Consider the following 12,649-nt stretch of genomic DNA (forward strand, 5'->3'; position numbering starts at 1 on the left):
ATTGATATGAAGTGTGATCTTAAGGAGTTTGTTTGCCACTTATTGCCAGATAACTTCATAACACTGTTACAGTGTATCTTTGCAGACAGAACTTTCAATGAGTATAAAGAGCATCTCTTCAGGCAAATTTGACCATTTAATCATCCACATAAGACAAGACCCTTGCATGTGTCTACATAAGCAAGTGAGCACATGGCAATTTCTTGTCTGAACTCTGAGTATTTGTTTGCCATTTATTTCAACACTAAGCACTGAACACTGCAAACACTCTGGACATGTTCCTTGGAGAGTATGAGAATGCTGTTAGTTGGTTCTGATGTGTTGTATTGATTCGCCAGGTTCTCCTCAGAGAGTCAACGGCAAGGTCAGAGGAAGAATCTTTGTAGGAAACAACCCCGTCCCAGTTGTGTTTGAGAACACTGATCTCCACTCCTATGTTGTGATGAACCAAGGACGTGCCTACACTGCCATCAGCACAATCCCAGAGACTTTGGGGTATTCTTTACTGCCTCTTGCCTCTATTGGAGGTATCATAGGATGGATGTTTGCTGTGGAACAGCAAGGATATAAAAATGGATTCAGCATTACTGGTAACTTCTAAATTAAAGTAATGTTCAAAATTGCTATGCTTTCATCTATCTTGATAGAAAAGGAATCTGTATTTAGAATCAATATAGGGTGAAAACACACATCTATTCTGAGCTGCAAAATGTTTTTTTTTAATCAAATTTCTCACTGTTTTTCTTGTTTACAATATATAGACAATGGACCTTTTAATTTACTGTCAGTGTACAACAATAAGTGTGTTAGCGAGAAGATTGACTTGGCAGTTTCTCTTCAAGAAAGTAATTTTTAAAAACTGTTGGAGGAATTGTTACTGGAGTGTACGTAGTTACTATAAAAAGCTTCTCCTACATCTTCAAGAGCTTTAACTTGTTAAATCTCTGATTGTACCAACAGAGCAAAAGAGAAACAGTGACCTGACCTCCTGAGGGTCTGAAGCAGTTTACAGAAACAGCTGCTGCATGACATGCAAATGACTCTGTTAGCTAGTTTGAGGGAAACCCCTGCTCACAATTTGAGCTTTTAAAAAGAGATTAAGGCCAAATCTGGTTGGTTATGCTGCTGTGAATTCAAGCTGTAGATTCAATCTGTTCTAGCAGAACACGTGTTTCTCTTGAAAATTTGATCCTTTACAGACTTGTAATATGAATTCAGTTGAACACAACTTTTTGGTTTGGGATTTTCTTGGATTTGGTATGTTTGGAGCTTGTTCTGGAATTTACAACATACATTCCACTTGGTTTTGATTTGGAAACAGATGTACTGGATTTTGATTTTTTTTTTTTTTAACTCTGTGTACTCCTAATGGAAATTTTCTCTAAAATTTCCTTTTAAATGGTAGGAAAAGACCTACTGCTATTAGCTTAGTCAGAACTTCTTTTTAATTTTATTAAAAAGAATGCCTCAGGGCAAGGATTTATGATTTATTATGTGCAGTGCTTAAAAAAATTGCTTGCAGTATCCAAGTATATTATCAGTATGCCTCTGAAAGTTATTTCATTAGAAAAACAAGACATTAGCAATTGTGCTACATCAATATTTGCAGACAATAGTAATTTATATTTTATCTATTAGAAGCAATATTTGGAATAGAAGGAATTGGAAACCTCTATTAAGTTTAGTGTTAAACCAGTTCTCTTTCTTTAGGTGGTGAGTTTACACGGCAGACAGAAGTAACTTTTCTTGGCAACAATGAGAAGCTGGTTGTAAAGCAGAAGTTCAGTGGCATTGATGAGCATGGTCACCTCACCATCAGCACAGAAATGGAGGGCAGAATTCCTGAGATCCCATCTGGGGCATCAGTCCATATAGAGCCCTACACCGAGCTCTACCACACCTCTAGTTCTGGTAAGGTTCCATAAGAATGAAATGATGAGAATGTCCTAATCTCTGCTTTGTGCACTATCTGAAAAACATTCTTTTATTACCTTTTTAACAAGTGTATTTAGGATCCTTTGACTTTTAGAAAGTTGCGTTTTGTCCCTTATGAAAAGGTTTCAAAAGAAGGTGGATTTTGAGTGGGACAATGCAAATATTTCTAATATTTTCATCAAAAAAATACAGGTTTAACTTTCTCTGAACTGTTGTTTGCAAAACGCTCTTGATTTCCCTTTTTGCTGACCTTTTTTTTTATGCTGTTGATGGCAGTGTACAAGGGGTACACTTGGGGTAAAGGTTTTTTCTCTAAGTCCACAGCCTGTACTTTAGCCCTGTGCTGGCATATAGCTTTTTGTGGTAATGTCATTAAGTGACATTACCTGTGATCTTTGTGACATTACCTGTGAGCTTTGATGAGACTAAACCCATTGTTTACCACCATGTCTCACACGATCTTCGTTACAATGACTCTGCAAGCATTTATCAGTATTATTTGAGCTGAATTTTAACAACCAATTGGAAATTACCTCTCAATTCCCTTATCAGTTTCCCACATTCTCTTCAGTAGTCCTCTCTGTCAATTCCTTTATCACACATCCTAGGTTTCCTAAGAGAACCATTCTTCATTCACTATTTACAGGGCAATCTTCTTTTGCTTATTTTGCTTTCCTCTTCCTGGATAAAATGATGGGTGTTTCAATACAGAAAGTGGAGAAATGAGGTTGGAGTGTTGCTTTTGCTGTCAAAGAGATGAATACTACAGATGAAGCAGCCTGTTGTGCACCCACATGCACATGAATTCTGGAGATACTGCACTTTTCTCCAAGGGTGCACTTTTGGTTGCTAGAGCTAGAAAATATTGTGGTTACATCATCACTGCCTTATTTTCACTAATATCCGAGTTTGATAGCCAGTGATGAACCTGCTTGTGCTTTGCCTGTTGTTTTGGACTGGGAGGAGGAGGAAGTGGAAGCAGCAGGAAGTGTTGTGCTGAACAACTTGAGAGTTTGGGCAGTATCTGCTTTTTGTCTACTTGGCAGAAATGCTGTTCCCATGGAGGTAAAGTCAGGGGCTGGAGGCAGATTTCCTTCTGGCTGGATTTGATTTACCAGGACTCAAACAGCTGCAAATCTGCTGTCCTATGGCATATCTAATGGACTTAGCAGAAATCCAGCTTTAGCCAGCTGCTCCAAGTGGATTGATATAGGTGTGTTCTGGTGTCCAAACAAAGAATACTGGTGTTCTGAGGACCTTTCCTACAGTGGGAAGATCCACAAACCCAGATCTTTTGAAGAGTTTTGTTCACAATTTTTCCTAGTATAGAAAACTGCTATGAAGCATGCAGGAGCTCTCAGACATGCAGCTTCTTCAGGTCTCTGTTAAAATCCAAGGCTAGTAGCCTACAATAAACTAAAAAGTGGATGTAGTTTAGGCTGGTGAGATGACTGTCCTTAGCTTGGAGATCTAAAAAGGAACCTAAAGCAATCTGAGTTTGCTGAGTTGAATTTTCCTTTCATTACTTAGAAATCCACAAAGTTGAAATTTTTAAATATGTCAAAATATATCAAATTACTCATTTCTAAAAACTGTGAGCCCTGAGAACAGAGTAAGTATACTCCAGTGCTTGTTCCTTTGCATGGAGATACATCACCTTTTGCAGCTTCTAGCCTTTGAAATTCCCATTTGCACTACACAGACTGCATCCCAAGTCTACAGATAGCATTTGACAGGGTGCTTTTGGTCTCTGCTCTGATCAGTGTGTTTGCTGTCGTGTCGCAGTGATCACTTCATCGTCCTCGAGGGAGTACACGGTGACAGAGCCAGAAAGGGATGGAGTGGCTGCCACCTACACAGGTGCCTACCAGTGGCGCCAGACCATCTCCTTTGATGAATGCATCCACGATGACACCCCCCATTCTGCTCCTGCCACTCAGCAGCTCTCGGTGGACAGCGTGTTTGTCCTGTACAACAGGGACGAGCAGATCCTGCGATACGCCATGAGCAATTCCATCGGCCCCATTAGTGGTACGTAGTTTATATAGGCATACAAATTTTGCCTTTTCTCTTTTGTAAGCAATTAAGAGCAGTCATCAATTTTTTTTAGCCTGCCCTAGATGGGTGTTAATGAGTTACACGAATTAATTTCATTATTTAGTAGCAGTCCAGATCCACCAGTGAAGGAGAGAAATGGAATTGTTGAGAATTTGTATTTTTCCTTGAGATTAAGTGATGCTGTGTTGTTGAAATTCACTGGGGTTTATGTCTAATTCCTTGAAATACTCTCAATACACCACCTTGAATCTATTCACACTTGGATGCATGGAGTGTGTTGTTCATCTTTACCTAATTTGTAGTTCCTTTATTCATTTTTTTTGGGGGGGGGACATTTTCCCCCAAAAAAAGAGAGAAGAGAGCAAAAGAGGGGAATGAGATTTACCATGGATGAGTTTCTATAATTTATCTTGAAACATAGCATTTGTCTTTGAATTGTAGGCTGCTTTTGAAAGGTATTTTTTAGATGAGCTGTCCAAGCTTCCACTAATATCAGAAAGAAAGCAAAGAGATTATTTGAAAATGCACACCAGATGAGTATAAAACCAGGCTGTGTTCACTTTTGTTTGTTACAAAATAAAGTTCTGCTAATTAAATGAATAAACCAAGCTGTTAGGAATCGTGTTTTGAGTCTTGTGTCAGTGACTGGAAAATGAATTTTCTTTCTATCTTGTTCTTTAGAGAGGTTTTTGTGGCTCTTTTTTAACTCAGTAGTCCTCTGTACAAGTAACAAGGAATACAGGTGCTATTAAATACATATCTGAGATATCACCTGCAAGGCCCTTTCTTCCTGGTGCAAAAAATGTGTTTCCTTGTTTAATGTGCATTATGAGCCATTAAACCTGGAAATGCATTAAACCTGGAACCTCATTCCTGGCCTTGAATGGGTGCTATTACTTGGACAGAGTCATCAAGGCTAAATGTGGTCTCTCTTGGCAGATGGTTCTGCTGATATTAACCGGAATCCTTGCTACACTGGCACTCATAACTGTGACACCAACGCCGTGTGCCGTCCGGGAACTGGGAATCGTTTTTTCTGCGAATGTTCGATTGGCTTCCGCGGAGATGGAAACGTTTGTTACGGTATCAAAACACTTCAATACATTGCAAAATGAAAGCTAGTGTACAATTTATATTACTGGGGGTATATTGACCCTCAGGGCTAGCCATTCCAGCAAAATGAACTGCCCTGAGAGGCTGATTTTAAGGTTAGAGGGTTGCTGGGCTATGTATCTCCATAATCAAAGTAAGCAGGTTTGACTGTCTTGAAGAGTATGTTTTCCTGTCTTGAAAAGCATCTATCCCACCCAGTTCATCTCTTTATAAAATACGTGGGAACTTAGTTGTGAGAACTTTACTGTAATGCAAGTTCTGGTTAAAATGAGTCAACTAGGTTAAAAGGTCTCAAGGGAGATGAGAAATAGGAAATGCACATGCAGACAGAGCACAGATATGTGCAATTCATTGAAATCAACTTTTTCACAATCTACTTTGAAAATCCATTTCTGTTCCAAAAGACTCATATTTCCCAGTTCATTCTACTCTGTGTTCCTAATGTATTTGGGTTTTTGCCTTGCAATCAAAGCACAACACTAATACGTGTTTTCAAGAAAAACGTGCATTAATGAAATGTGTCATCCCTATTACCTAAAAAAGTTTGAGGACTTTTAAAACCCAAAGCACAACTCTCCTTCCACTCTAACCTTTTAAACAACTTGCTAGTGAAAATGATGGCATCACTCTGTCCCTTCCAGTCCTCTGATGCTGTGAGCTGGGCAGCAGTGGATTAGAGATGTCTATGAATAATGAAGGGGGAAGCCTTTCCTAGAGTTCATGCTCCCCCAGTAGTTATCATTGCTTCTGCTCACCTAAGGTTGCATTTTCTTTGGCTTCTCTTTCTTCTGCAATTTCCTGTGGTATCCCCTTATTACTCCATGATAGAACTTCTCCTGCTTTGTTTTCTTCTTTTTGGTGCAGATTAACTGAGGTCACAGTTACCTCCAAACTTATTTTCAGGTTATTAATATCTCTTAAAAGGTATGGTCTGTCCAAGCCATGGCCTAAGTACAGGAGACTGCTATTAACCTAGAGTTCCCCAGTTTCTGTTTTTCTGGCATCCATATTAAATGCATTTTTGTAATAACTGAGATCCTTTTAACACCCTAGATATTGATGAGTGTTCAGAGCAGCCAGGGCTGTGTGGCAGCAATGCAGACTGCAACAACCAGCCGGGAACCTACCGCTGTGAGTGTGTCGGGGGATACCAGTTTGCGGCAGATGGGCGGACTTGTGTCGGTGAGTTTCATGTTTCTGAAGAGGACTGCCCACCAGCCCTTGGGCTGTGATCCATCTCACAGGGATAGAAAATACTGCTTCATGATCTGTGCTGATCTTTAGTGTGAGTGGGGTTCAGGACTTTGTACTGCAGCTCATGATTACCGGGTTTTCCTGCATTTTCTAGGTGCTGTACTTTGGACTTTTTGGGGATTTGTGTTTTGCTGCTTATGTCTAATCCAGAGTTCAATTTAACAGATGAGATTTCAGTTACAAATTCATCCCTTGGACAAGATAGTGTACAGCTCTAAACCAATGTGTCTTGGCTATTGCAGACTTATTCTGAAGTGATAATTTATCATGATAAAAAAGAGTTGTAGCTGCAGATCACTTCACTGTTAAAATATTTGCAATTTGGCTCTTAGCTCTTTTTTAATGGACCATTAAAAATCAAATTCAGTAGTTGTCACCTAAACTAGTTTATTTTTCTGTAATTTAACAACTTTTTTCTGGAGGAAGCCTGAGTTAATCTGTATTTGCTAGACTAATGTTCTCCTAACAAGGGATATATTTTCTTTTTCCTCTTTGCCCTGTTTTTCACTCAAGTTGTAGAAATTCCTTTTAGAAAAAGGAATCCACAAATGGTAGACAGAAGAGAGATAATGACAAATAACAAAAAAAGGAATAATGACTCTACCTCTAGAGCTGCAACTGTCAGGATAGGATGGAGATTTTTTTTTTTGTTAGAGTCTTTGCAATCTGTAATTCTGTACCAAAAAAATCTATACACACTCTTCCAGTATGGCTGGAAGCTTTATACTACCAGTGTGGCTGGAAGTTCCTCTTTCTTTTGGAAAGAAGTGATAACAGCTGAGGATTTTTTGCTTCTGTTGTGACAGCTTTGTGGTGGAAGTTTAGCTACCCTTTGATCAGCTAATGCATCCAGGTCATTGCTTATTATAGCAAAGACTGTTCTTCAGCAAAGAGTGAGGAGCCTTCATCTTACAGCAGAGAGATGCATTACATTCCTGGAGTTTGTGACTTTGCATGCTGTGTATTACACTCTCTCACAAGCCAAATTTCTCTGCTCCAGTATGAATTACAATTCATGTCTGTTCCCTAAGTCACAGTGCACCCTAATTCTCTTTCTCACAGAACAGTCAGAAAAAGCAGCTCCTTCTACCAAGGCCACTGGAAGGGATAGGGTGAGATGTGGAAGAGCAGCTTTATGTTCCTTCCGTTATGTCCAACACTGAAGTTTTGTGACTTGGACTTGAAAGGGAACATTCTTCCCTCCAGCCATGACCTCACCAGCTTCACTCTACCAGTTTCCCATGAAGCTGATGTTCCACTTTTAGCAAGTGCTAAGTAATTCCTTGCCCAGCTTGAAGGATTTCAGTTTGATCCCTTCCTTCAACTAAAAACAAATTGCATTTTTAAGGCTAAAGAGAGGGAAGATAAACTCTAGTTTCCCAACTGATTGTAAATAGATGTCATGATAATCTTTTCGCGGTCGAGGGTCTTATAACCTACCAAGAATATGAACCCCAAAAGGGGCAACAGCAACCCTCTGTGCTTTTGCAATTTGCTCTGGGATAGCAGCTCTGACTCAGCTCCTTTGGAACCAGCCCTTTTTTTTCATACCAGCTGTGTGATTCACTAAGTAACTTTATAAGAGAGTTGTAAATAAATCTTGTCCTCCTCTTTGTAGGATCAGAAACAGAAAGACTTGGAGACTCCCTCTGAGCTCCAACTCTTACCTTATTTATCTATAATACTGTTTTTAATGAATTTCTTTTTAATCTGAAACTTATTTCATCAAATAAAGATATTAATAATTCTAACAATGATGTCATTTTCTCCAGAGAAACAGACAAAATTAGTGTTTTCAGATATGGCTCTGATAGAAGATTTTTGTTATTTCCCTGCTGACACTGTGGTAGTTTCCATCTGTGTGCTGTGATGAAATGAATGTTGTAAACTCATGTCTTGGCCCCTTTTCAAATCCTTGTCATAACTGTGTAAAGACAGCCTCAGTGTTACAGCAGCCTCTGTTAGAGCAGCTGGAACTCTATTCCTAGATGTACACACTGGACACCCTATTTTCAGGCCCAAAATTTTTGTAGTATTTTACCTCTTCCTGTTTCCAGTACCATGATTTCCTTCCCTGTTCTCTGATGTTATAGGTAAGCATAGACAGAGCTCCAGCAATTTCTTAAAACAGTTTATGTGCAAAGTAGTGCAGTGCTTTCAGAGCCACAGCTGTGAACATGAGAAAGTTATGAAAAGCTGCAGGTCTGGTCCCAGATCTCTCCAGTAGTTGACAAATGTTTTTATCTCCCATTGAGTGAGTCACAGCTCCTATTTGTTGCCAAGTGACAGCAGCCCTGGGTCAGTACTAGGTTAGTGTAGTAGGTCATCTAAATAATTCCCAATGCAGTGAACTGGCCACTTAGCTAACATGTGAGTTAGCTCAGTGAGATGCCTTACATTTCTTCATTCAGGACTCCTTTTCACAACCAAAGCTGATATGGATATTGGGATCTGTCACTATGGTAGCTTTTCTGCCCCTTTCTATATTAGCAAGCACCTGTGAGGTGCTGAGGACAGTCAATTCATTGAAAACATTAATAAGATTTAACACCACTGAAAGGGGAGATTTTAGAGGAAAAAAAAGGAAGAAATCCCAATCCCCAAGCAAAAACCTCTCAGTTCCTTGTTTCCTTTCTCTCCTGTAATCTTTCACAGATGTTGTTCTCTTGTATGAACTTACTATGAGGCTTAGACTGAGAAGGAAAGTTCAGATTTTCATCTCCTCTCTAACACATTTAACCTGCAGCTGTGGAGCATGAGGTAAACCACTGCCAGAGGGGCACACACAACTGTGACATTCCTCAGCGTGCTCAGTGTGTGTACACCGGAGGGTCTGCCTACATCTGCACCTGCCTCCCCGGCTTCTCCGGAGATGGGCGAGCCTGTCAGGGTGGGTAGCACCATTTATTCTGGGGCTTTGATACTCTGCCTTGCACTGCTGGGCTGCTCTTTGCTGTGTCCTATATCTACTTGTCATCTCAAGTAAGAAATTTCTTAGTCTGAGTTCCTGAGGCAGAAATTTTTATTAAGCATTTCTCTTTTCCTCCTCTCACTTTTGAATTTACTCTTCAATGTTTGATTCATAGAAGATCCAATATGAGACAATTGCAGCTGCAGACCTTTGTCTGCTGCAACTGTTTGCACTGTATTGGTTTAAGTTACAAACATGGTGAAACATAATACTCTGATTATATATTAAAAAAAAAATTGCATTCTGTTTCATGTCAGCCTAAGTGCAGTGGGGGAGCTTTACCTAATTACATGTTGGAAACAGGCTAACCAAATCCTACTTCTCTTGCTATGTTAAGTCATTTCTTTGGGAAATATGGACATGTATGTCTAAAATACTGTGTGAGTTAATAATGTCTATTACCCTTTGGGATAGGGGAATCCTGGGATTTGCTGAGATAGAGGTACTAAAATACAGGCATGCTTCCCTTTCCCCTTCTTCAGCCCCCTTTTTTTATGTCCCTTGCATTTCTGTACTAGATGTATTTCCCAAGAACTGTCTGTATGTCTAATCAGTTACCCTAAAATAGGAGCCTGACAATGTGATAGGTTTGTACTTTATTTCATCACTCTGATTTGTCCATCAGAAGGAGCAGTCACCTGAGATTGATCTTTTCTTTTACAGATGTAGATGAATGTCAACAGGGCCACTGTCATCCAGATGCTTTCTGCTACAACACTCCCGGGTCCTTCAGCTGCCACTGCAAGGCAGGTTATCGTGGGGATGGTTTCCGATGTGTGTTAGGAGGTAAAATTCTATAGTACTTGAAAGTTGGACCAGAAATATAATTTGGGATTTGGAGGATTTATATCTTGATTTTGTTACCTTCTGAAACACAGTGCCTGCTTCCACATTGCTGTCTTTGTTCTTCTCAAGTCTTTCAGGTTTAGGACTTTACCAAGCTTGTGTCAAAACTGTATCTTGACTGCTATCACTTTTTCATTATGTCCTGTTCAATGTCCCATTTTATGCTTTGTTTATTCTATCCCCAGCAGTTTTCAGCCCCAAGCTGATACTATCTTTTGAAGTTGCCTTGTGTAAAGGTTTGACTGTGGGGGTGATTTGGTTTGCATACTCAGTAATCACTTACCATAAAATATCTCGAATTGTTGGCAATGCAAATTAATGCAATATTTACAGGAGAAAAGTGAAAAATGAGACCAAAGTCATGAGGCTCTTGTCTGCAGTAAGATCTAGATGCCTACATGCCACGTACAGCCTCTGGTCTAGAAAGACTACAGTTTCCAGCTGGCACTTACTTGTTTCTGTATTTATCCAGATTATTCTCTATTTAGGAGGAAATTCTTTACCCTCACACTTGTGTTTCTCCGTTGTACTTTGAAGCTTGAGGTATAAAACTCATTTGAAGGTGTGCTAAAAAAAAAAAAAGAAAGAGAAAAGAACATTGTAGCACAACATAATGTTGTTATTTTACTTTAATTCAAAAGCATGGCAAACCTATGGGACAGCACTCAGGTTTTGTAGGTGGTGAATCTTTCAGCCAGGAAATAAACCCTAATTTCTCAGTATATTCAAACCAAATTCGTCTTCCTCTAAGATTCTTGCTGGTGGGCATTTCTCAAGAGACTGAAACTCAGACTGTGCAGTCAAGAGTAACAAGAATATCCTAGAGCCAGAAGGAGAGAAAGGGTTTGGGTGTCTTGGTTGGGTTGTTTTGTTATTTTTTAATAGTGGAGGTGCTTGCTTCAACGTGCTTGTCAGTGTGGCATGATGTTACCACCTGAGACTTAATCTTTTTATTTTGCCTCTATATTCCCTAATTCTGAATTTCTGACCTTTTTTTCCCCCACAATTGGATGCTCAGCTTTTGAAATCAAAAGGCAAAGGATTGTATGGAGGAGAGAAAAAAAAAAAAATCACAAAGCTGATTCTAGTTTTAAATCATATTTGCATGACAGTTCACCATGTGCACAGTAACACATTATGTGAAATCACCCAGTGCTTGTAGATTTTTATATCATAGGTAAATTTCAGGAGGATTTCTGGTGTTTAATTCTGAGGCATAGCTTTCACCACTTTGTCCATCTTTTAATATAATTTTTAACTAACATTTCATGCACAATTACCCATGTGTGTTTTCATTTTAGTCCTAGATGAATGAGGAACTAACTGGTGTTGATGACCTGTGTCAAAATATTTAGCTAACTATCAAGCTGATAAAAACAAAATTATTTCTACTGGAGAAGAAACTTGATGTGAATAACTTGAAGCAAATCAAACCTTAAAGCTTCCAGTTCTTCAGGCAGAAATGTAGAGGCAAAAACATTGCTTTCATGTCTGCCACATGCTCTTTGTAGATGAAACAGGTGGTTTGGTAGACTGATATTTGCAATCTACCAATTAACTTTATTACAGGGACACAATTAATTTCTTCTGAGTGTATGTGATGATTTGCTTAAGTAGAGGGTTGTTTTGTTATTCTTAACACCTTTTCTTATGCAGTGGTTAGTGTGTCTACTCAACTGCTAAGCACCTGGTATTATTTTGTAGTTACTTTATTTCCTACTTACCCTGTACACTTTTTCACATTCTGTGCTTTACGCTATTGTCTTGAATAGGGATTTTTCCATGTCACAATTTTAATAACAGTAACAAAATATTTTTAAGAGTTTTGTCTCTACTGTTTTAGTGGGTGGAGATCTGCCAGGCTTTGTTAGTCTTCATATATGCCTCATTGATATTATTTTTAATACAGTTTTGTATTACCAGTAGAAGACAGGCTTTTAGAAACACAGTATCAATTATCTCTGCTCATTAAATGTTCTGAGCAGTAAAAAAAAAAAAAAAATCTGAGTAGATAAGAAGTCTCACTTTTGCTGAATTGTGACTGAAGTATAAAGTATTTGTGTTGCTGAGTTAGTCTGCAGCAATGGCAATGTTTACAACTTAGTGACTGCTCCCTTCTTAGAGTTAATAGAACAATAGCTGCCCTTGGGGTGTCATCTGTTGCTGAAGTTTTAGTGCTTCTAGAATGGATAGATCCATCAGTTAATCATTGCCAGGGACAGAAGCGAACTATACTTTCTGAAGCCTCACAAAAGTAGTTGAGTTTACTCTAGCATTGGAGTTGCTTCAGAATGGAGATTGCAGAGAAGGTTGTATTGTATTCAGCTGTAATTAGAGACCCTTTCTCCCCCTTTTTACACACGAAGGTTTTGAGGTTTTGATCTAATAAGCTTCAGTGTAGTAACTGAAGTTTTTCCTGGTTGTTAATAGCATGGAAAGTTTCATTCATCCAAATATTCAGTTCTTTTTGCT

At 39.0% G+C, this 12,649-nt stretch overlaps 1 protein-coding gene across 2 annotated transcripts in view; it reads left to right on the forward strand.

The window, feature by feature from the left end:
- Positions 1–12,649, forward strand: part of NID1 (nidogen 1) — a 44,684-nt gene that overhangs the window by 14,411 nt on the left and 17,624 nt on the right. For both annotated transcript variants that reach the window (XM_064708484.1, XM_064708483.1), the window contains exons 6-12: positions 339–590; positions 1,711–1,911; positions 3,721–3,966; positions 4,933–5,076; positions 6,160–6,288; positions 9,107–9,250; positions 9,995–10,117. In XM_064708484.1, coding sequence (XP_064564554.1) covers positions 339–590; positions 1,711–1,911; positions 3,721–3,966; positions 4,933–5,076; positions 6,160–6,288; positions 9,107–9,250; positions 9,995–10,117 — 1,239 coding nt within the window. The remainder of the gene's footprint in view (positions 1–338; positions 591–1,710; positions 1,912–3,720; positions 3,967–4,932; positions 5,077–6,159; positions 6,289–9,106; positions 9,251–9,994; positions 10,118–12,649) is intronic.

Source organism: Zonotrichia leucophrys, chromosome 3, assembly GCF_028769735.1.
Source record: "Zonotrichia leucophrys gambelii isolate GWCS_2022_RI chromosome 3, RI_Zleu_2.0, whole genome shotgun sequence".
Classification (NCBI taxonomy): domain Eukaryota; kingdom Metazoa; phylum Chordata; class Aves; order Passeriformes; family Passerellidae; genus Zonotrichia; species Zonotrichia leucophrys.